Source organism: Embiotoca jacksoni, unplaced genomic scaffold (assembly GCF_022577435.1).
Source record: "Embiotoca jacksoni isolate LCO1_2020_lvr unplaced genomic scaffold, fEmbJac1.0.p SCAF_22, whole genome shotgun sequence".
NCBI lineage: Eukaryota > Metazoa > Chordata > Actinopteri > Embiotocidae > Embiotoca > Embiotoca jacksoni.
The window spans coordinates 11,050,545-11,072,405 of NW_027185363.1; the positions used below are offsets into that span (position 1 = coordinate 11,050,545).

General features: G+C 43.1%; 2 protein-coding genes across 2 annotated transcripts; both read left to right on the forward strand.

Moving 5' to 3' along the window:
• Positions 1–855: 855 nt before the first annotated feature.
• Positions 856–5,457, forward strand: LOC138203210 (uridylate-specific endoribonuclease C-like). The gene is made up of 7 exons (XM_069157944.1): positions 856–921; positions 1,975–2,074; positions 2,445–2,556; positions 2,642–2,763; positions 3,210–3,322; positions 3,783–3,936; positions 4,059–5,457. The coding sequence occupies exons 1-7, from the start codon at positions 911–913 to the stop codon at positions 4,317–4,319; spliced, it is 873 nt and encodes a 290-aa protein (XP_069014045.1). The 5' UTR covers positions 856–910; the 3' UTR covers positions 4,320–5,457.
• Positions 5,458–5,660: 203 nt separating this feature from the next.
• Positions 5,661–21,322, forward strand: cc2d1b (coiled-coil and C2 domain containing 1B). Its single transcript, XM_069157942.1, is given in 27 exon segments — positions 5,661–5,678; positions 5,753–6,075; positions 6,179–6,332; positions 6,956–7,056; positions 7,260–7,382; positions 7,928–8,071; positions 8,670–8,765; positions 8,767–9,025; positions 9,431–9,549; positions 10,458–10,536; positions 10,995–11,081; positions 11,658–11,785; positions 12,312–12,384; positions 12,600–12,742; positions 12,857–12,986; positions 13,463–13,635; positions 14,203–14,328; positions 14,881–14,939; positions 15,134–15,250; positions 15,529–15,602; positions 15,892–15,950; positions 16,077–16,128; positions 16,461–16,560; positions 17,186–17,276; positions 17,353–17,475; positions 17,716–17,759; positions 18,169–21,322. Coding segments are annotated over 25 exon segments (2,685 nt in total). The 5' UTR covers positions 5,661–5,678; positions 5,753–6,012; the 3' UTR covers positions 17,728–17,759; positions 18,169–21,322.
• The last annotated feature ends 539 nt before the right edge of the window (positions 21,323–21,861 follow it).

The following is a 21,861-nucleotide window of genomic DNA, read 5'->3' on the forward strand; positions in this document are numbered from 1 at the left end:
TCTCTGCTTTCAAAATAAAGTCATGTCCGCAAGTGTCCTGTGATGATTTTTTTTTTTTTTTTTTTTTTTTTACCGTTTCTACCAAATTGAAAAACTCTTTGCGTGTGTTCTTCTCAACAACAAATTAGACAACTCGTAAATCTCGTGCTACAACGACTGCAGCAAGTTATTTTTATTTTTTTTAAACTACAATCAGCTTTCTGTGCTCTATCACCTCCATGTGGAAACCAAGCCAAAATGCATGCGACTGTATAACTAGAGACGTCAGAGTCATTGGATTATACAACACTTTTATTGCTTCCCATCTTGTTTTCCCCCTATTGTCCTTTGTCTTCTTTACAGGGCAAAGAGCAAACAAGTTCATAACATCTGGCAACCACAAGAAGCAAACGGATGTGGCGGAGAAAGTTGAAATAAAAAAACTGTGCACGGATAATAAAGCATTTTTTTTATTTATTATTGTTTGTCATTCTATTTTCCACTGTCCTTTTTCTTCTTTTTGGTTTTTGCTCTCATCTTCCAGAATGACTTCCTCCGTTGCAATTCGGACTCTCTTCAGTCACGAAATAAAATATTTCAAAAAAATATTGTTCATTGATTACAATTAAATATATTATTATATATTTTGATTTAAAAAAAAAAATTCAGAACAAACGTTAGTGTAATAAAAATGTTTTTATGAATATTAAAAAAAGCACTGTAGATTATTACATTAACATCAGGATGAGACCCCCCCTCCCCCCCTCTTCTGATGACAGATGGGGGAGAGGCGCGGTCCTTTTCTTATCTCTCTATTGGCTTGTTCCTCTGGAAACGTCATGATTGACACCTCACATAACTGTTCACATGTCACAATAGTTTTTCTGAGAGGATGTGAAAAGTCAGAGTAATTTTTCCACTGAACGAGACCATGGCAAGGAGGTAGGTGTTGTGTTTGAAATTACAGAATCGAGAAGAAGCTCTTTGGTTTCGGTTAAATGCTTTTTTTTTTTTTTTTTTTTTTTGTGTGTGTGCATGTTGAATCTTTTCAGCCTCTTTCAGACAGTTTTAACACTTTGTTCCCTTTTTAGGACATTAATGTTTGATGTAAATACGCAGCTGCACTGTAACATGACGCTTCTCGTGATTCTCCTTGGTGCATATTTCTAGAGAAACTCCTGTTTTATACTTTTGCTTTTGTTGTTCTTTTCTACAACTCAACATCCTCTGGTTTCAGAAGGAGATTACAGGTTTGCAGAGGGGATATGTGGATGTTGTGTGCAGGCTGTTGTTTTGATGTGAGTGCAGCACGGTCTGGTTGTGATTAGCAGGTTTGAATTATACAACAGAACAAACAGGACATCGCAGACTTCAGAGTCCGCTGCAATAAAAGTCTGTCCTTCCTTGTGATATTCACCGAGCTAAATTAAGAACAGGGGAGTTTCTGTCTTAGTGTTTGCTCCTTTCCTGTCACACGCTTCTTACTCAACTTTGTGTCAAATGTTTATTCTCGTCTCCAGGGCTGCAAGGGTGTGGCATTATACTGATTTTGACACACTTTTAATGGCATTTTAACACTTTTTTGTTTCTGTCTAAGATGAAATTTGTGGCACAAGATAACTGCATACGAAAGTTTCATCTCATATCACAAGCCATGCATAGAGTCACGCAGTTTGTAACGTAATGGTGGTGGTGGGGGTCACTATTTAGAGCTGAAGATTTCCCCCACTGTTCTGTCAGTGCCATTGTGTAGTCAAACAAAATAAAAACACCAGCAGCAAGAACAAAATGATAAAAAAAATAATCTACACACGGCCTCCAGATGCTGTACAGACTGAATTTAAAAAAGAACCAAAGAGCATCTGGGTTTTAATGTAGAGCTCATCAGGTAGAGTTCTTACATCTGCTTGGCCACTTTATTCTGTATACTACTACATAGTCAATATAGAGGTGTTTAAATTGCTACTTAATTTGCTGTATTTGCTTGTTTTACAGTCAACAGGCCAACCAGGAGCTCACTGAGGTGCTGAACCAACTCTGGGGCCTGGATACCAACCGCCTCAGGCCGGGGACTGATTACATTATTTCCCTCCAGGTCAGAACTACCAGCGTGTCTTCAAAGCTTCGCTGCAACGTGCAGTACTCAGCCACAGATGGATGCCAGAAACGTAAAACCCCATCTGGACCAAATCTGCAATTAGTCAGCTGGAGTCCACTAAGAGAACACAAACAGGACACAAAACAATCACAACGTCGGTGTTGTTTGACCAGAAATCTAAATTTCATCGTTCTGCGACAAATCAATCTGAATTTTTGTTTTAAATCTTTTATAACTTTTTGTTTTGTAATTGTGAATTCCAGTTAGCAAGTTGAATATTGTGAAATAGTGGCTAGTATAACTAACGCTGAGTCGGTTTTTCTACCTTGTGTAATTCCAACTGGCAGGTGTGTTGTGTTTTGTTCAGGGGAAGGCAGGTTATGTGGCTCAGGGCAGTAACTATGCCAGAGACCGGGCCAGGGCGCCGCTCTTCACATACGTCAATGAAGATAAACTGAGGAGCATCGAGACTTATGCTCGTAAGGAGCAGTTTATTTCTTTTTACCTTTTTTTTTTTTTTCCCCGCAAAAACCTCGTTTCAACAGTTTCCCCTTTTTCATGCAGATTTCATCAACTTGCTGGACAACTACGAGGCGTCCACCGGTGTGTCAGAGACCGTCACTTCAGAGGAGCATCAGGAGAACAGACTCTTTATCGACTCCGTCATGGAGACCGAAGTCATGAAGGTCTCTTAGGACTTCTTAGAAAACCAGATATAAGAAATTATAAACTGTTGTTTTCTGGAAGCTTTTTTCAGCATGACAAAGAAAAAAAAAACTGAAGGGTTTTTGCTTGAGAATGGAGAATTTAATTGAATTTAACTGAGTTAGTCTCGATTATTTGACTTTATTCTATTGAAATATATTTAAACAAAAGATAAACTTCAAGGAACAGACTTTTTTTTCTATTATTATGATTTTGCTTTCGATTTCACACACTTGTTTGTTAATTGGGAATAAAATTAATGAATAAAATGAATTACTGGTTGAAAAAAAAACAATCTCAAAATAATTTAAATGTATTAGCTCAACGTGTTTGCCCAGGTATCATAGCAGCGGTAAATTCACATGTAACAGGTGTTTTTTATTTTTCATCGTGGTTGTTGTTTTTTTTTGTTTGTTTTTTATCACAGTGTGCTCACAAGTATCTGGTCAGGAAGGGGAAGTCGCCATCAGACGCTGCACAGTTCAAGAGACAGCTGTATGACATCTGGTTCCGCCTGTACCACAGGGAGAGGAGTGGAGGGTGAGTCTCACTGTAACAGCAGGGGGAGCTGCTGCGATATGTAAAGAGCTTCATCTCAAACGTAAACAGCTTCAGGTCTGGTTTCCTTCGACAGGACCAGCTGACATCCGGCACGCGGATGAATTTCAGACTCTATAAATCAACCATACGTGTAAAAATATATACACCAATAAATGCAGTGACTCAACAAATTTACATCTGAACAATATTTTGCTCAGTTCTTGTTTTTTTGTTTTTTTTCGATGCAAAATTTCTTGCTTTGAGTCTGACAAAACATATTTTTTTTAATTGCAGGTGTTTTCTTTTGTGTGTGTGTGCATGTATTTAATATTTAAGAATAAAGTAGAGTTATAACTTGTGTCACCTTCAGGGTTTCTGTCCTCCTGTCAAGCCCACAATGCAAATGAGGGCCATGCGTTGAGATTTAACTTTGGGTGTAATGATTTTATTTTCATTATAGTGAGGATTCCTCTGGATTTGAACATGTGTTTGTTGGAGAAACCAAGTTTGGCCAGGAGCTCATGGGTCTTCACAACTGGGTGCAGTTCTACCTGCAGGAGAAACACGACCACGTTGACTATAAAGGCTACAAAGCAAGAGACAACAAAGATACAGTAAGAAAAAAAAAAAAAAAAAAAATCAACGTCACCTTATTATACGACTCTCAACTAAAACTATTACTGCTGTCACTGGACAGTACAAGTACCTCAACGAGCTCCTTCTTCTTGTTTTAAAGCCTGATGAGGACGACCATGTCCTGAACCTGCAGTTCAGTTGGAAAGGCTTGGTGAAGCCGATCGGTGGCTCCTTCATCGGTGTCAGTCCGGAGTTCGAAGTGGCTCTCTTCACCATCATCTTCCTCATGTCGACTGAGAAGACGACGTCTGTGAGGGTGAAAGTGGACGAGTACATGCTGGAGCTGGTTGTCTATCGGCACGGGCGATCCATCGGCACGTCGTACCCCAAGCTGCTCAGCAGCAACAACAGGGATTTGTAACTTTACAGCATCTGAGCTCACAAATGTTTCCGCTCAACTTCATTTCTGTGCACTATAATCTTTATCCAAAGCTGGATCAGGTTCTCTTTGCACTAAACGTCAGGCTTTAACTCTGAGAAGTAGAGGTTTTAGCCGAAATGTCACGATCTCTACTAATAACACAAAAAGAATAATACATTTTGACGACACACATTTCTGTCCTATTCTTTATACTGTTATGGAGTAAATAAAGTGGCTTGTTTGCAATGTAGTGTTTGCATGTATATTCTCCCCTGTTAGAAGAGGACAAGGTCAAAACCTAGAATATGGCAGGACCATGTGTGACACAGGAGAGGGCTTTAAATTTGAAAATTTGCTTCCTGAGGGCTGGCTCCATTAGTTCAGCCAAAAGTTTAGGCCAGATAGTTATACGTTTCAAGTAGCAATAAATGACTATCAAGGAGTGTTGAAATGAAACTGAAAGTACATTTTATTCCCACTCTGATGGTTTTTTTTTTTCTAATAATTCAAAAACAAACAATGTGGTTGCACCTCCTAGGTCGAGCAGGCTGCACTACCAGTTGACTAAACCGGCTACAATTGACAGTTAATTATCTTTAAGATAAAACATGATACGATAGAAACTATATGCCCTTCTGTTGAAATATGAATTGCTATTTTTTTTAATTTTTTTAGCATTGCTTGTTTAGTGTTAATTACTCATTTTACGCTATGCTCTGTATGCTGTCAAACGTCTATATCATATGGCAATTACACAATTTTAAACGCTGTCATTTTTACTTGCGGTGTTTTACATTTGTAAAGTGCCTTAAGTACAATAAATCTATTGCGTGGATGCATTTATATTGTGCAGATGAATAAAAAAAACCCAGATGAATGGAGCCGATTGCATGGTCACAGACTTATTCCTCAATTTAACAGCACACTTTATGGAGTTACGTGTGCATTTCCCTTACTCACGCAGAGGTAGATATATATAGATATATACTGTACTGTATATACTGTGCATTTTATATTTTTACTGCTATTTTACTGCGATTTTATTGCTTTCTATTATTATCTTATTGCTTCCTGTATGCTGCTGTAGCGAAAAAAAAAATTCCCCCTCGGGGATTAATAAAGTAACTACCTAACCTAACCTAACCTAACTAGTCTCGGCTGCCTGACAGACATCACTCAGGGCTCCTCTCGCAGGCGAAGCATCCTTTGGGGCTCGCTGGCTTTTCGCGCATGCGTACTTAAACGAGCCCATTACTGCCATGTCAATCCGCAGAAATGAAGACCGTCTCCGTGAAGTGGTGATCGAGCAGGTAAAAAAAAAAAAAGAACACGCGTCACGACAAAAACTCTCGTCAAGCCGTGAGTCAGCTTCGCGATCGCAAAAAATAAAAAAATAAAAAAATAATAATAATAATAATAACTTTTTTCCCCAGTTTAGAGGCGAGGAACACGGCTAGCTGTAGTAGCGGCTAAGCGCGGCTAACACCAACCGTCACTTTGGCAGCTCGTTGTCACGGAGTTTGAGGAGACCACCTGACAGCCGCTCACGTGACTTCAACCGGCCGCCACCGGCCCCCGGTGAGGACGACGGGGAAATCGATTTACGGTAATGTGTTTTGTGTTCGCTTGTACCCGCTGCGGTGTGCGCTGAGGGGGCTCGCTAAACAACAACAACAACAACAACAACAACATCATGTTCGGTAAAAAGAAGAGAGCGCCGCAGCCCAGAGGTCAGGGCGCTGCTGCAGCCAAGCAGGTAAACAACTACTCCCGATAAACACTTTCTGTACGATGGAGGTTCATCATCTTTTTTTTATTTATTTATTTATTTAATTTATTTTTTAACGCTGTGCTTTCAGCTGGGTCTGTTCGTGGACCTGAACCCGGAGGAGATGATGGCGGTGGGGGGGATGGACGGGAGTCTGGACGACCCGGACCTGGAGGCGGAACTCGCTGCTATCACGGGAAATAAAGCAGCAGCGGCGGGAGGGAGAGCCAAGGAGAAAGGGAGAAGTGAGTGCACCGCCTGGGATTTCTTCTCCATATGCAAATATACCGACGCACTCCCAGGTCCCGGGTGTTTGCATTCACACCTGGTGTCAACGTGTGCTCTTGTTCTGTTTTTAATGTTGAGGCAGGTGACCTTTGGACCTTGTAGGACCGACGGTGGTCTGTCAGCAGATTCTATACGGCCACCGATGCATTATTTTTTTTAGGCCGAACCCGATACTGGTATTGATGTATTTTAAAAGTATATAAAATAAAAAAGTGATAATACACAGCCCATAAGATAAATGAACATTTTACCCTTTAATCTGTTTAGTTAATTGCGACCAGGCAGGACATTTTACAGTTGAAAAATTAAACTTCTCAAACTTTAAACGGGAGAAGTTACCCTCACCTCTCAGACTGCATCTCAGCAGCTCCCCTTTTGAAATGTTCTCTCTTTTTTTTTTTTACTTTAGGAAAGTGTAACGTGTTTTCAAACTCGATCCAAAAGCTGTTTATGCTCCGTTATCTTCCACCGGGAGATCTCTCATGAAAACTTGTTGCCCGGGCGACGTTGTTGTTGTTGTTGCTGTTGCTGCTGCTTGTACCGTGTTGATGTGCCGCATGGCCGTGTCTGTGCGTCGTAGGCCCCCTGCCCATGGAGGACATCGCAAGAATGGCCGACGAGTGCATGAGGGACGCGGAGGACGACGACGACGACAACGTCGAAGACGACGAAGATCTCTTGGTTCGTGCCGATGAAACTCGCCAAGCTCCACAAACTGCAGCAAAGTCAAACATTTCGGGTCACGCGCGTGCTCTCTCAAGTTTCCGTGCGACAGCAGTTGTCGATTTGTCGTTTTTTATTTTCATCGCGCGCGTTCCGGTTTGCGGTATTTCCAGTTGTCAAGAACAACCGAAACAAAAGCCGTTGTTCTCTTTCCCCATCAGGCGGAGCTGCAGGAAGTGGTGGGGGAGGAGGGAGCCGAGGATGGAGCCGCCGCTTACTCCGCATCGTCCTCCGCCGCCGCCGAAGCTCCTCGAGCAGAAACACCAGAGTGCCCCGGGGCGCCGGTACGACACCCGCCTGCCTTCTCTCTGCCGGCGCTGAAAGCGTCACCGGGCAGACACGCGCGTGTTGCCGGTAACGGGAAGGGGCGGACATTTAAAAAAAAAAAAAAAAAAAAATTTTAGTTGTCCTCCTTCCTTGTCGCTCGCTTTTAAAATTTGACTGCCAGTTTTTATATTAAATTACAGAATTTGTTCCCAAGCAACATTTGTTTAGTTGACAGCATTACTCGGACGCCCTGGAGGTGAATATTTTCTATTCTATCTCGTGAGTCCGACGGCATTCCTGTTAATCCGTTTCCCGATACGCATCCCGCCTGCATTTTTTTTTTTTTTAATCTATTTGAAATACTTTGAATGCTTTATGTGCCTTTTTTTTTTTTTTTTATACTTTTTAACCAAATAATCCAGGACGACTGGTGGTATTCGATTTTCCTCTCGTTGTTCATCTCTTTGACGAACACTCGATGCCTCCCTTTCGAATGCCGAGTCATTTCCCGCCCGTTTTCAGCCCGCATCTTGTTTTGTTGTTGTTGAACGTTGTGACGCAGCAGGACGTGAAGGCGTCCTCGGCGGCGCCCGGCAGCCTCCAGCACACCGTGGAGGAGAGAGCGGCCATGTACGGGGCGGCCCTGCAGAACGCCAAGGCTGCGGGAGAGACCTCCAAAGCCAGGAGATACGATCGAGGCCTGAAGGTCGGTGAAACTTACGTCCTGCAGCGGAGCTCCGGATGCATCCCGGGAGCGGATTTGCGAGAGCTCCTTTTTAATTATAGATTATTATGCACCAATTGTTAAGTGCAGTACTTTTATAGGGCAGTTGATGGGATGGGTTCTGGGTTGTGTGTTGCCGCCACTTTCTGGTATCTTTACGAAGGTGATGATGCTCAGTGTTTATTGAAACTGTTCCAGAGAGGTGTTGATTACACCGAGTGATCATTTTAGAGAAGTTTGTGTTGATGCTGAATTGTATTGCGTTAAACTGGCTGTTTTTTTTTGTTTTTTTTTAAATGTAATTTTAGTCCACCCCGTTTAGATTAAAGGGCTTCGCCTAATAACAGAAACACCTCTCGGTATAATACAGTACAGTTTTGCAGGACTTTTTAATATACTTGCTTTAAATTTACTGGTATTTTACTGGTTGTATTTACTCTTTTTTTTTTAGTTCCACAGTTGTGATTTGTGTCTGAAATATTTGCATTTCTGTAGTTGTCTCTTCACGACACGTCACGTGCGTTCCAGCTTTGATTTCAGAAATCTTGTGCAAGTTTGAATTTGTCACCATCCTCTACAGACGCTGGAGTCGATGTTGGCTGCCGTGAAAAAAGGCAGGCCCGTGAACGAGGCAGAGATCCCTCCTCCTGTTGCCACGGGAACCCCGAGCGCCGCCGCCACCGCCGCCCCCCCCCCGGCCCGCCGTTCCCGCGAGACCCGCTCCGCCCGCGCCTTCGCCTCCTGAACCCGCCCAGCGGGAGGACGCAGCGGTCACCACGCTGCCGCCGCCTGCGGCGCCCGACATCGTCACACCCGGCAGCGAAGAGGAGCCGTCGTCCGCGGCAACCACGCCCGCTCTGAGCAACCTCCCATCTCCATCTTCCGAGGAGCAGACCGAGGAAGCTGCCGACGTCTCGCGGAGGAGTCTGACTGGAGGTCAGTTTCACTTGACTTGCACAAAGTTTATCAGTTGTAATAATGAAGCGGAGGCCAGTTGGGGGGGGCGGCTTCAATCATCCGAGGTAAAAAAAATGATCGCTCGACTGATGAAGTTGGCCACCAGAGAGCAGTAAGAAACAGATTTGTGTCCCGCTCAGAGATCTGGATCACGATTGTTTTATTGAGTATGAAAGGAACTCTTTATGTCAATACCTTTAAGTCTTAATGTGATTTCCCAGTCTGATGTTGAGCACACTTTCTCACGCGTTTAGATTTCGTTTATTGTCCCCAATTTCGAACCGAAAGGCCGGTGAGTTTCGCGGCCGTGGCTCTTCCAGCTTCTCCGCACGTGACGAGCGAGGCCTCTCAATGCGGTAATTGTTTCGTCCGGTGAATCCGCAGCGAACGAGGCGACGAAGACGATGCTGCTGGCGAGGCAGAGGGAGTACAAGATGGCAGCGCTGAGAGCAAAGAAGCAGGGAGACGTGGAGGGAGCCAAGGTTTGCTTCAAGACCAGCAAGGTGAGTGAAAGCTCTGCAACACGGTGAGAATGATTTAAAACACGAGTGTTTCTTGTGCACAAGTTTGTATCTGCGGTGTTTGAGTTCGTCTCTTAAAAGCTTCTTTTTTTTTTTAAATCTTTGACTTGTGCTCGTATTCCTTCCTTAGTGTTGCAACATAACGTCCAGGAAATTATTCTGTATGAAAATAGATGATTAACAGACTAATATTTAATCCGACATGTCCCCTGTAGATCAAATAAAACCAGTTTTCAATCCAGTATTTCGTTTAATTTTGAGCCCGATAAACTAGTTTCAGTGCTTTTTACCAACGTGCGCCCGCAATCGGTTTGATATTTCACTCTAAAAAGGAAATCGGTATTTGCCGAGCTACAACGGTAAAATGCAAAATCTTCACCCCGTCTGTCGCGTTTTTATCTGCATGTCACTACCAGCTACATAATCAAAGCCGAGCCGTGTTTCCGCTGCAGCACCGGAGCAGTTTTGCTGAGCCGAGCAGGTTTCTGCCGTAGGAATGTCGCAGCAGCTGCTTCAGTGATAATGGACACGCTGTTGTTTTTAACCCCACGCCTTTTGCGGGATTACTGCCGAAGGAGGAATCTCCATTTTATTTATTTTTCCCGTTCCCGTTCAGAATCGTGGTTTTTGGACTTGTGTCGGCACCTCGTCTTAAGTTTGTAGATCAAACGTCAGTTGAAAAGACTCGGGTTCAAATGCCCGCATTGCTGTTATCCGTCCTTGTTTGTGCGGTCGGCTGCGATGAGCCTGTTGCTGCTCATTCTGCCCGCAGGACTTCTCTCTGAAGAATGTGAAGCATCCCAACCATGCGGACGCTGACAAAGACCTTTTTATTATGTTTGACTGTGCCTTTTTTTGTGTGGTTTTTTTTGTTTTTATTTGGGTTGCAGAAGTTTGATGCAGTGATCGAGGCGCTGGAGAAAGGACAAGCGGTCGACCTGAGTGGTCTTCCTCCGTCTCCAGGACAGGGTGAGGAACTCTGGAACCAAAGGACACGTTTCAGTTTGAGATGAAAACAAGTCTGTTTTTTGTTGTTGTTTTTTTTTGAGTTGAGCTAGAAAGCAGGCGCAATTAAGAGATTCGTGCAGCTAAAGTTCAGTGAACGCAAAAAAAACCAAAATCGAATAAAAGTGTTTGGAAACGGCAGAATGATTAAAAAAAAAAAAAAAAAAAAAACATTTTGAAATGATTTGAATTTTGACCCAAACCTTGGATTTTATTTTAAGACATTAGTCTGAAAACCCAACAGACCTCACGGGGATCTTCAAGCAAGGGAACAAATTTACAATCATAAGCCTCATCGATATATCAAATTGTATAAAATAAGCGAATTACTTCATCGGACTGACGAGTTTCTGGTATTTTTGAGCCGAAACTTGTCGTATCGCCTTCTGTAGCTTTCAGCTGGTGTCGTGTTTCTGTTGTAGGTGCGGGAGGAAGCTGCGCTCCAGTGAACCAACCTTCCTCCGGGCAAAACACGCAGGTCGCCCAACTGGCCGCAGCAGCAGCTCCAGGTACTGATCTTTTTTTTTTTAACATTTAACAACCACATCACGCCGTCATGCGGTTTATATGTACCGTACGCCGATCAGCGAATGTCATTTTGAGACGTGACTTCAAAGAGGTGAAAACAGGCTGGTCGGGTCGGGGAACGAGGTGGTTCTGTTTGTTTACTCGGTCCTTATTTGTATATTGCTCGCGTACGGCGGCGCTGCCGGAACTGGCGTCACTTGGCGTAAAAAAAAGGCCGCGGCCACGCGGAAAGCCCAGTATGAGCGGCGGGGAGGCGTTCGGGTCCGCTTTCGGTTCGGAGCTTCCTGCACAGTGACGGTGGTTATGTGTCCGCCGGGTGGATTCGTGCGAAAATGTCTTCATCCGTTCAGGACTCCTGGAGGATAAATCCTTCGGACTCTGGTGACACTTTGTCGAGAGCTCCGTCACGAGGTCAACGTTGACATTTGCCCAATGTTTTTGGCGCCACGGTAAGATACCCGACATTCGCATCGGGCTCAGCGGCGCCGGATGATGCCAATCGGCAAAGAGTTGTCATAAACGATGCGACGGGAACGTCGCCGTTTTCTGCGTTTCAGCCCCCGCGGCCCCCAAAGACGTCCTGGAGGCTCTCGAGCAGAGACGAGCCAAGTACGCGGAGGCGTCCGCTCAGGCCAAAGCCGGCGGAGACGACCGCAAGGCCCGAATGCACGACCGCATCGCCAAGGTAGGAGGAGAGAGACTTCCCGCTGATGTCGGCAATTGCAGTCACAGAACCCGGTTTGCGGTTCGTCGGCCTCGGGAGTTTCTGCATGATTATTATTATTATTATCTCTCAGCTGATACAGACTTTACACATAATCACATCTGATGTGACGAAATCCTGCCCCCCTTTTTTTTTTTAAAACTACTTGCTCTTTGTAACGGGAGTCTTGACTGTCCTGATGTGGAGGTCAGAGCTCTGTGGGTGGGGGGGTGGGGGGGGGGTCCGACCGTTCGCGTCAGGACTTGTTGTTGTTTTATGATCTTGAAATCTTAAAAATGCGAAGCGCCGTGTAACGGCTAATTTTAAAAGAAAGAAAGAAAGAAAAAAAAAAAGAGCAGGCCTCAGGTTTGTTCAAATAAAATATGATCTGTATACGAGTAAAATAAACCAGACAAAAGCAATAATAATAATGGAAGCGCGCTCAGAAACGCTTCCAGCACACTTGGCCTGTCGTAAAAGAGCCTTTCCAACCTCTCTCCTCCGGCAGCAATACCAGAGCGCCATCCGAGCTCACAAAGCAGGAAAAGCCGTCAACTTCGACGAGCTGCCGGTTCCCCCAGGTGAGATTATTATTTTTTTTCCCCCGATTTGTGTTTTTTGGGTCACGTGTAGCTCCATGAAATCGGATTATGTGTCCGGTTCTGTCGCCCCGGGGTGTTTCTGTGCGCTCGGCTTTACTGAACGAGATGTTTGCCTCTCGATATGCGGACTTGTGTGTTTTTTTTTTTTTTTTTTGTACTCTACAGAAAAAGCAAATCCAGATCTGGTCTTTCAGGTTTTCCTCCGATCCCCGGACAAAAGGCGACGGGAGCCGAGCAGGGCTTCGTCGCGGCCCTGGAGGCGGCCAGCAAGCTCGCCTCTACGGACGCTGCGGAAGCGGGAGACGAAGAAGGCGACGATGAGGAGAAGGAGGACGAGGTGGGCTCTCAGTACGATATTTCATGGTACATCAGAAGTCGTTTTTGTTTGTTTTGTTTGTTTTGTTTTTTTTTGCAGATCAGTTGTTGGTACAGTTTTGTTTCTCTCCCGTAGTCGAAGCCCGCTGCTCCGGAAGAGCCCAAGAAGCTCACGTTGGACGTCCCGGCTGCAGGTCAGAGACCAAAAAGGTCTCCGTCAGCTTCGCCCGACAGAACGGCCTCCGGGGAAGGAATCTCGCCGACAGGTCGGTGGAGCTCGAACTGCCAAAACGGTGACCTCCCTAAACAACAGACACTCAGTTGAGGCTCTTTTGAAACCGGTCGCAGGAAGTCCTCCCATTTTCCGTGTCGATTTTAAAAACATTCCTGCTGACAGAAGCAAAAAGCTTTAGGATATAAGCTGGACAGCAGCCAGAAGGAGCAACGGAACAATATCGATTAGATCTGCAACAATCGGTCAATTTATAAGTTAGTGGAGGAACAGACTTTTTTTTTTTTTTTTTTAAAGCAAAGATTTAAAATATTTTCTGGTTTCTGCTTCTCAAGCGTGACGATTTGTCGCTTTTCCGTAAGAACGGGACAGAAAAATCGTTAATAATGTCACGCAGGGGTAAAAACAGCTGATTCCAGGTGAACCCGACGTCCAATCAAAAATCAAAAATGAAATCCAGCTCGTTTTACCGGCGGTTTACTTTCTGAACGTCGCGCCCTCGTCCCGCAGCGGTTCAGCAGCTGGAGTTCCTGGAGGGTCGGAAGAAGCAGTACATGAAGGCGGCGCTGCAGGCGAAGCAGAAGAACGACACGGAGCAGGCGAAGGTTTTCCTCCGCACCGCCAAGGGCTTCGACCCGATGATCGAGGCGGCGCGCGGCGGCAAAAGTGTGGACATCAGCACGGTGAGCGGACGGGCGAGTTCGGCCTCGCGCCCCGAACACTTTTACGTGATTCTTTTTTTTTTTTTTTTACCCGAACCCAGCTAGCTTACTGGAAGGGGAGAAAAAAAAAAAAAAAAAAGGGCCTCTTTTGTTGTGTGATTTATTACGCGTTGTTAATGACCTAAATTCTTGTTTTTCTTATCAAGTAATTAAAAGTTACGTAAGCGTGTGAAAACGAGAGAAAACTGGTTTTAAATTTGGAATAATGATGCAAAGTGGGAAATCGTTCCAGTGAATATCTCAATTTATATTCTTTTCATTTATGATGTTCAGGCCTTAAAATAAGATCAACTGAGAACGCAAAATATGTTCCTAAAAAAAAAAAAAAAAACCCTGAAATGTTTGAATATTTAAAAAAAAAATTAAGGATTCAGTTTAAGCAACACACAAAAATGTACCTGAAAATGATGCAAACGTGAACAATTCTGTTACGTCATTTAAAAGACTTTGGTGAAATTGTAACCGCGTGATGGTGGAGACGATTGGCGGGGCTCCGATTCCTCAAAACATCTGGTGCTGCGCCCGTAGGTGCCGTCGCCCCCTGGTGACGAGGAGGACGACTTCATCCTGGTTCACCACAGCGACGTGCAGATCTCGGAGAAAGCGGAGCAGGTTTACGCACAGCTGGTCAAGATCCTGAAGGAGCAGCGCGAGGTAAAAAAAAAAACAAAGATTTCCTCAAATACGGACGACGGTGACGTTTTAGGATTTTCTGTTAAACGCAGGTTTTTATCAAGATGAACACGAACGTCTTGAAATTCTACCAACGGGCAGTAATGAGAAATAAATAGCACCTACATATCCCAGAATGATATCGTACTGCAGATTAGGTGGCAGTTTAATGTTTTTATTTCATGTATTTCTTAATTATTTTTATTATTTTTTTTACTTTTTATTTTAAAACACAAGTAAACTTCTTCAAACTTCTTTGTTCACCGCCTTCACGTTCATTTTTCCCCAAAAAGAAATTCGCCATCGCCGAGGAATAAAACTTCTATTCTCTGCAGAATAAAATAAAAAAAAAAACAGTTTTTCAGCTCTGATATATTTAGACGTTTATTCATTAATTCTGATGCCAAAAATAGATTTTCTGTTTCCCCGTCTGGTTGCTCCTCGTTGTTGTTGTTGTTGTTGTTGTCTTGCGGTGAAGAGTCACCGAGATGTCTTAACGGCTTTTCCTTCCTTTTCCTTTTTTTTTTTTTTTAGAAATGTTTGACTCACTCCAAGCAGTTCACACATCTGGGGAACGTCGCCGAGACAACAAAGTGAGCTTCTCCTGTCACTCAACCGTTTCATTTCACATTTGAACTCCAGATCATAACTTTTGATTGTAACGCTCGAGAGGGGGCGACGCTGCATGACTGATCGTATCCTCCGGTCGGCGTTTATTTTGCGGAACGGTGAAGTGGAAATGTTCGCGAAGTCGTTCTCCTTCTTTTTGATGCGTTTTGTTTTTGAGGTTTGAGAAAATGGCGGCGAGCTGCAAGAGGAGTCTGGAGGTGCTGAAGCTGGCTCAGTCGAGAGGTCTGCCTCCTCCCAAACATCACTTTGAGGAGAGATCCTTTCACACCGTCAGGTGGGCGACGTCACGGCGTCCGATTCATCACTCGTCAACCTATAAATAGAAAGAGGCTCTTTGATCAGTTCTAAATGTTGGAAATAGACGACTGATATGATATCGGTTCACTTGAGCGTTGATTTATTTTGATTTGTTTTACTTGCTTTTGAAATGAACTGACTAAACATTAAATTTGCAAAGACAAAGAATGACCCCCCCCCCCCCAAAAAAAAAAAAAGAGAACTTTATTGGTCGAATTACAACATTTCTACCTTCATCCTCTTCCTCCTCTTCAGGATATTTCCAGAGCTGAGCAGCACAGAGATGGTCGTTATTATCGTGAAAGGGATGAATCTTCCTGCTCCGAGCGGTAAAGATCTACAGAGACTTCTTCACATATCAGCCTTTTTTTTTTAATTTGTTTTTATTTATGGCTTAAATTAATATTTTGAAGCCATAAAAGTAAAAAAAAAAAAAAAAAAAAGGTGTATTTTAATGTTTGAATTGTTTTCAGATTGTAGTTTACTATAAATGTTGTAATCTTTTCGCTCCACGTCCCGTCGAGTCTTTACAGTTTATTTTGACGTTCGGTTAAGAAATGAAGTTTTAAAAAATAAAACGTTCGACGCTCCGCAGTAAAACGTCTCTTCCTTCTTCAGGAATCCAAACCAACGACCTGGACGCCTACGTGAAGTTCGACTTCCCCTACCCGAGCACGGTGAGAGCCTCGAACTACAGCTTTCCTTTAAAGGTTTCACAGGCTGGCGGACACTTGTGGTTTTTTGTTTGTTTTTGTTTTTTTACTCCAAATGACAGCATTTGTCTTCTGTTTCGTCGCCACCAGGAGCAGCCGCAGAAACACAGAACCGCCGTCATCAAGAACACGAACTCCCCAGGTGAGACGAGGAGCGCCGACGGCTTCGGAGCACGTTTAGACATCGGCGGCGATATTTCTTCTTTCATTTCTAGAATCTGCTAATAATTCTCCTTTTGGAGGGAAAACATAATCCAATGTTTTAACTTGAAACGTTAAAAAAAAAAAACATATTTTAGGCTATTTTTTCTTTTCATGTTTGACTCATTTTTTTTTTTTTTTTGACTTGATGATTTTAATTCTGGATTTTTTTTTTTTAGATTTTTTTTTTTGTTTGTTTTTTGTCTCAAATCCTCGGTCTCGCCGTCGAATCTGCAGAAACACGTTTGTCTCCTCGTTGTGTCTTTTCACCAGAGTACAACCAGAGCTTCACGCTGTCAATCAACCGGAACCACCGCGGCTTCAGGAGGGTGGTGACGTCGAAAGGCCTCAAACTGGAGCTGCTGCACAAAGGGTGAGTCACCGGATTTCATACAATAAACATTTTTATGAAATTACATCGTTATATCACCCGGAAGTAAAAAAAACAAAAACAAAAAAACACTTTTAGGATTTTGCTCCAACAAAAGTTTTAGCTTTAGCTACAATTTACATATTTATGAGAACTCAATGTGAGACATTATTTTCTGGAATTAGTCCAACAACTGGTGAATTACGGAGTTAGTTTAATAATGTCGCAAAAGTTATGTTTGAAGAAAAGTCAAGTGAATGCGAGCGGTTTTATATCAACCCCAAATCTCGACGATAAAAGTCGTCTGTCTCGTCAATATCATGAAAAATATGAACACCAGCTTTTAAGGCAAGTTTCAGCAAACAAGGCAAAACAATGTTTTGGAAAAGATTAAAAAATAGAAGAAACATAAAACATGAGATAAAAAATTAGGTGGATTAATCAGGAAAATAAATATAACAGTCGAGTGGAAGATATTCCTAAATAGTCGTAATTTTACAGAAAAGTCCAAAGTAACGGAGGAAGTTTTCAGCGAGTGGAGATGTAGAGTTCAGATTTCAGATTTGTGAGGATTCCTGCCGTCCGAAGCTTCGTCTCACAGCGTCCCGTCCGTGTCGTCGTCTCACAGCGGCTTCCTGCGGAGCGACAAGCCGGTCGGGACGGCCCTCGTCAAGCTGGACAAGCTGGAGTCGCGCAGCGAAATCAGGGAGATCGTAGAGGTGAGACCGTTCGGCGAGCGGCGGGTCGGGGAGGTTCGCCTCGCGAGTGTCGGCGCGTGACGTCCTTTCGTTTCAGGTGATGGACGGACGGAAGCCCACCGGAGGCCGAGTCGAGGTGAAGATCCGCCTGCGGGAGCCTCTGAGCGGTCAGGACATGCAGACGAGCAGCGAGCGCTGGCTGGTGATCGACCAGTCTCAGGTAAACGTACTCTGACCTCTGACCTCCACACTTCACCCGACCGCTTCTGCTTTTTTTTTTTTTTTAATCGATATTTACACCTTTTGATTGACGCACTCCGGTTCGTTCTTCTTCTTGCTGCCACGTTTGCCTCGCTCGATTTGAAGGCTGCGATATCTTCCCGGCACTGTCGCCTCAAAAGGCAAATCGGAAACTGTGGAAAAAAAATGTCCAAATGTTTTTGTTTTTTTTGTCTCAAAGATTCTCGCTTAGATGAAAGAACGGAGAGGAATCACGAAATGAAGGTAACTGTTCTCCACTTTTTCTTCATTTTGAGTGAAATGAACAGAAATGGTGTAAATTCAGGTCTGTTACGACTTCATGTTAAAGGAACATTTCAACATATTGAGAAAAGGCGCTTATTTGCTTTTTGCTGCTGAAAGTTGGACGAGAAGATTGATACGCGTCAGCTCAGCTTAGCATAAAGCAGGATGAACCAAAAGGGAACAAAATCCATCCGTCATCCATATATTTAACCGGCCGCAGCTTTATATTGACACGGGAACATTATCAATCAATCAATCAATCAATCTTCTGATCTCGTTGTCTGCGAGCGAGCGAATGAAAGTCCGTTTTACCAAAATGTCCCGACTACTGCTTCAAACGTAGATCCGTCTTCGTTGCGTTCGATGATTGACGTTTTTGTCTTCGCAGACGAAAAGGCACTCAATCAAAAACGCTCGGAGGAAGAGGAGGGAGGAGGATGAAGATGAGGGAGGAAGGAGGATGAAGAGGAGGAGGAGGAAGGAGGTTTGGGGTTCTGTCGAGGACGGTCCGTTGTTCAGATTGGACTCGGACCTACACGGGTCTTTTACTTGTTTAAAAAAAAAAAACACACACACAAAAAAAAAAAAAACTTTTGCACATTTGCACGACACGCGAGCTACGCCCCCCCTCCCCCCCACCCCCCCTGTAACGCGGCGGCCGGCCACCAGGAGGCGACACCGAGCCGATATTTCAGCCAGGTCCAGTCACGAGGCCTCCCGGTGCGTCGGCCCGTCGGCACTATGAAGGCGCTCCGTGTCGAGCTCGCCTGATCCTGCTGCCTGACGTGACCCTGGAGTTAATATATCCAAGAAGGAACGCGTACGTACTCCTCGTACTCTACAGCTCTGGTATCTAGAACTGCACCCTATGCACTAATACCAAAGTAATCACTGTTGCTGTAAAATCCTGCATATTTGAAGTCGCCTTTAGCTGCCAAACCCGTCACGACGACTCGGGAGAGGTTCACGCGCACGGGATGGTTTTTCCGCACAAGTCGCCTGGTTCTAGGTGTCTAAATATCTGCCAGACGGTTTTTTTTTTGTTTGTTACAGGAGGGAAGCCAAGAAATAATGAAGCTACGCAAAGTATGATTATGTAATTATTTGAATGACCATCCCCCTCCCCCTTTTGTTCGGGTTATCCGCAGTCTTTTTTTTTAAAGGGTCATTTCACTCAAATTACAAAAAGAAATTCCTATCGAGACACCCGAGTGCGAGACGACTTCCGACGACAGAAATGAAAGATGATAAAGTAAAAAAAAAAAAAAAAAAAAATGAATTATTTAAAGCTGCATTAAATATGACTAAAATGACTTTGTGTCATCAGAGGCGCCACGTTTAGAGACCGACGATGATGATGGTGATGATGATCACCTGACTCAGCAGTGCGCCCGTGATGCATTTTAGCCTCCTTCAGCTCACGGTTTTGATTTTACAGCTCTCGGGGGCGGAGGGGGGGGGAACTTGTTTTGGTCTCCCTGCTTTCAGTAGCTTCTAAAAACTCCCAAGCGGAGACTCGTTGGGGAACGTGGCGGATGATCAACGAGCTGAAGAAGCCAGACGTTTTCTCCAGGAGTTGGTAGAGACCAAAAACGGCCGAAATGGAGGAAATATTTATCTTAAATTCGTCAGGCGGCCAGAAACACAACTCTAAATCAATGATCAGGTTTCTTCTGTTAAATGTTTAAACGTTACAACTTTTTAGGGTAGTATTTTGTGATAATCTATTAATGCAGCTTTAACCGAGGCGAGACGATTAAAAGTTAATTTGAGTGAATTGGCCCTTTTTTTAAAAAAAAAAAAACTGCAGCAATTTAACCGATGCTGACAAAAAGAAGCCATAACAAACTAACTGAGCCACCAGTTTAAATCCCACCGTCAACAGTTTTACCTCAAACACTGTCTGCGACTTTATCCAGTTGCCAAAATGCTTCTGTGGTCTCAAACATTTCTGTTTCGCTTTCAGTTCTCATTCTGTTCAGGAAAAAAATAAATAAAAATCAGTTTTCTATAAACATCGACTTAAATAATTAAAAACACATCGTCACCTTTCCTTTTATCTTCTAATATTTGGATGGCCTCCATGTTTACAAAGATCAACGATGTCATGTTTATATTTCCAAAATGATTAACATATAATTGAGGATTTACTTTTTAACTGTGGACTGAATTTGCTTTTCCTGCTTGAAAAAATTTTACCATTAAAATATCTTGTTTAAATTCTGGACTGTCGAGTATTTTTTTTTTAATTTAAGAACAAAAAACAAAAATACCCATTTCAGTTTTCTAGAAGTTTTTATTTTACATATACTACAGGTTGTTGTTTTTGATAAAGACCACTTTTTTTTTTACATTTGTAGTGTAAAGAAAAAAAAAAAAGATGTACAGGTTTTTGGCTTTTCAAATGTTTTTGACTGATATTTATTAAAAAAAAAAAAAAAAATTAACAAAATCCAGACAGACAGAACTGAATGAGCGTATTTTCCAAAGTTTTATCCACAAACCGGAGGATATAATGTTGAACCGTCAAAATGCAAAGTTGAGTCGCTGCCGTCGCCGCTTCAGGCTGGTTTCTGTTTGCATGCACTGTTATAGTTTTGGATCGTAACATCGTACAACTGAATACAAAAACAAATGCTACTTTATCAGTCAAACAAATTGCACCTTTTTTTTTTTTTTCTTTTTTTTTTTTGGGGGATTCAGGACATATTGCACACGTCGGATAATGCCAAAAATAATAATAAAATTATAGTATTAATAGTAATAAAAAAAATAATTAAAAAAAAGGTAACAGAAAACAGGTAGTCAGAAAAATAAAATCCTCGCGTCTCCTCTTCATGATGCTAATTTTTTAAAAACGGAAACTGCGGCTGAAGACACAGTGATTGAGCGACACCGTCTCTGGCAGCGTCACGGTAAATTAAGCCAGAAGTGGTGACCTTTGACCTCCCGGTCAGTCTTTTACTACCATTACGTTGCTACAGTAGCTTCCTGGAGTAATAAATGAACACAGAGCAGCTACAGGTCGAATTTAAACTCGAAGCGTCGGCTCTTCTGCAGATTTTCACGTGATTGTCGGGATTCTCACTTTTGACGACGAGATTGTTGTTGTTGTTTTTTTTTCCCCTCTCCGATAAAAAAAATGCGTCTTTGTCGACAGCCCGTTTGGAGTAGCCCCTTCTGGTTTTACATTAGCACGATTAAAGATGGAGAAAGGAGCTGAATGGTTTACTGTACAGAGCTTTTATGACATGACCGGTGTATTGTTGTTGTTGTTTTTTTTGGTGATTAGTCGGGCCAGAAACAAGTTTGTAAGATATGAATAGAAACAAGAGGAATACATTCTTCGATCTTTTTTGTTGTTGTTGTTTTCTTTCCCGTCTCCAGGTCCATGTTGCTGAAGGAGAGTGCGGTCCATAGCAGGAAGAGACACAAAACATGTCGGCCACCTCCAGGGTTCCTACGCAGACTTTAGGAAAGTCTTTTTTTTTTATTTTTAAGTTTCAGGGCTTTTGGGAGGATGCAGAAAATGCGAGATGAAATACATTCAGCTTCGGGTCTCTGCGGGAACCCCGGATATCTTTACAGACACTCATCTTTTTTTTTTCCTTTTACTTCCTGGACACAGTGGCTCGCTTTAACTCTCCTGTAAATGGCTTAGAATCCAGTGCACTGCTTCTGCAAATGAATACAGTTCTTAGAGATATATATATATATATAGATAGGTATCTATATATATATATATATATATATCTTTACATCTTTAACAGTTATTCTCTTTGTATGATTTAAAAAGACACCAAAATAAGCTAAAGTCCCCCCCCCCCCCCCACCGGTGCTGAACGAACACGGAGCGCGATCGACTTTTTGCAGACGGCGATTGATGAGATTAAAAACCGATTTCCCCTCTTCTGCTTTTTCAGCTTTATGTACAGTTTGTTTGAGTTTAATCGATAAAGCATTGGAACCTTTTTTTTCTCTCTCTCTCTCTCTCTCTCTCCCTCTCACAAAAAAAAAAAAAAAAGGGTCTTTTTTCTTGACGTCAGAGTAACACGTAGTCGGAGGAGCCCGTGACGGTCAC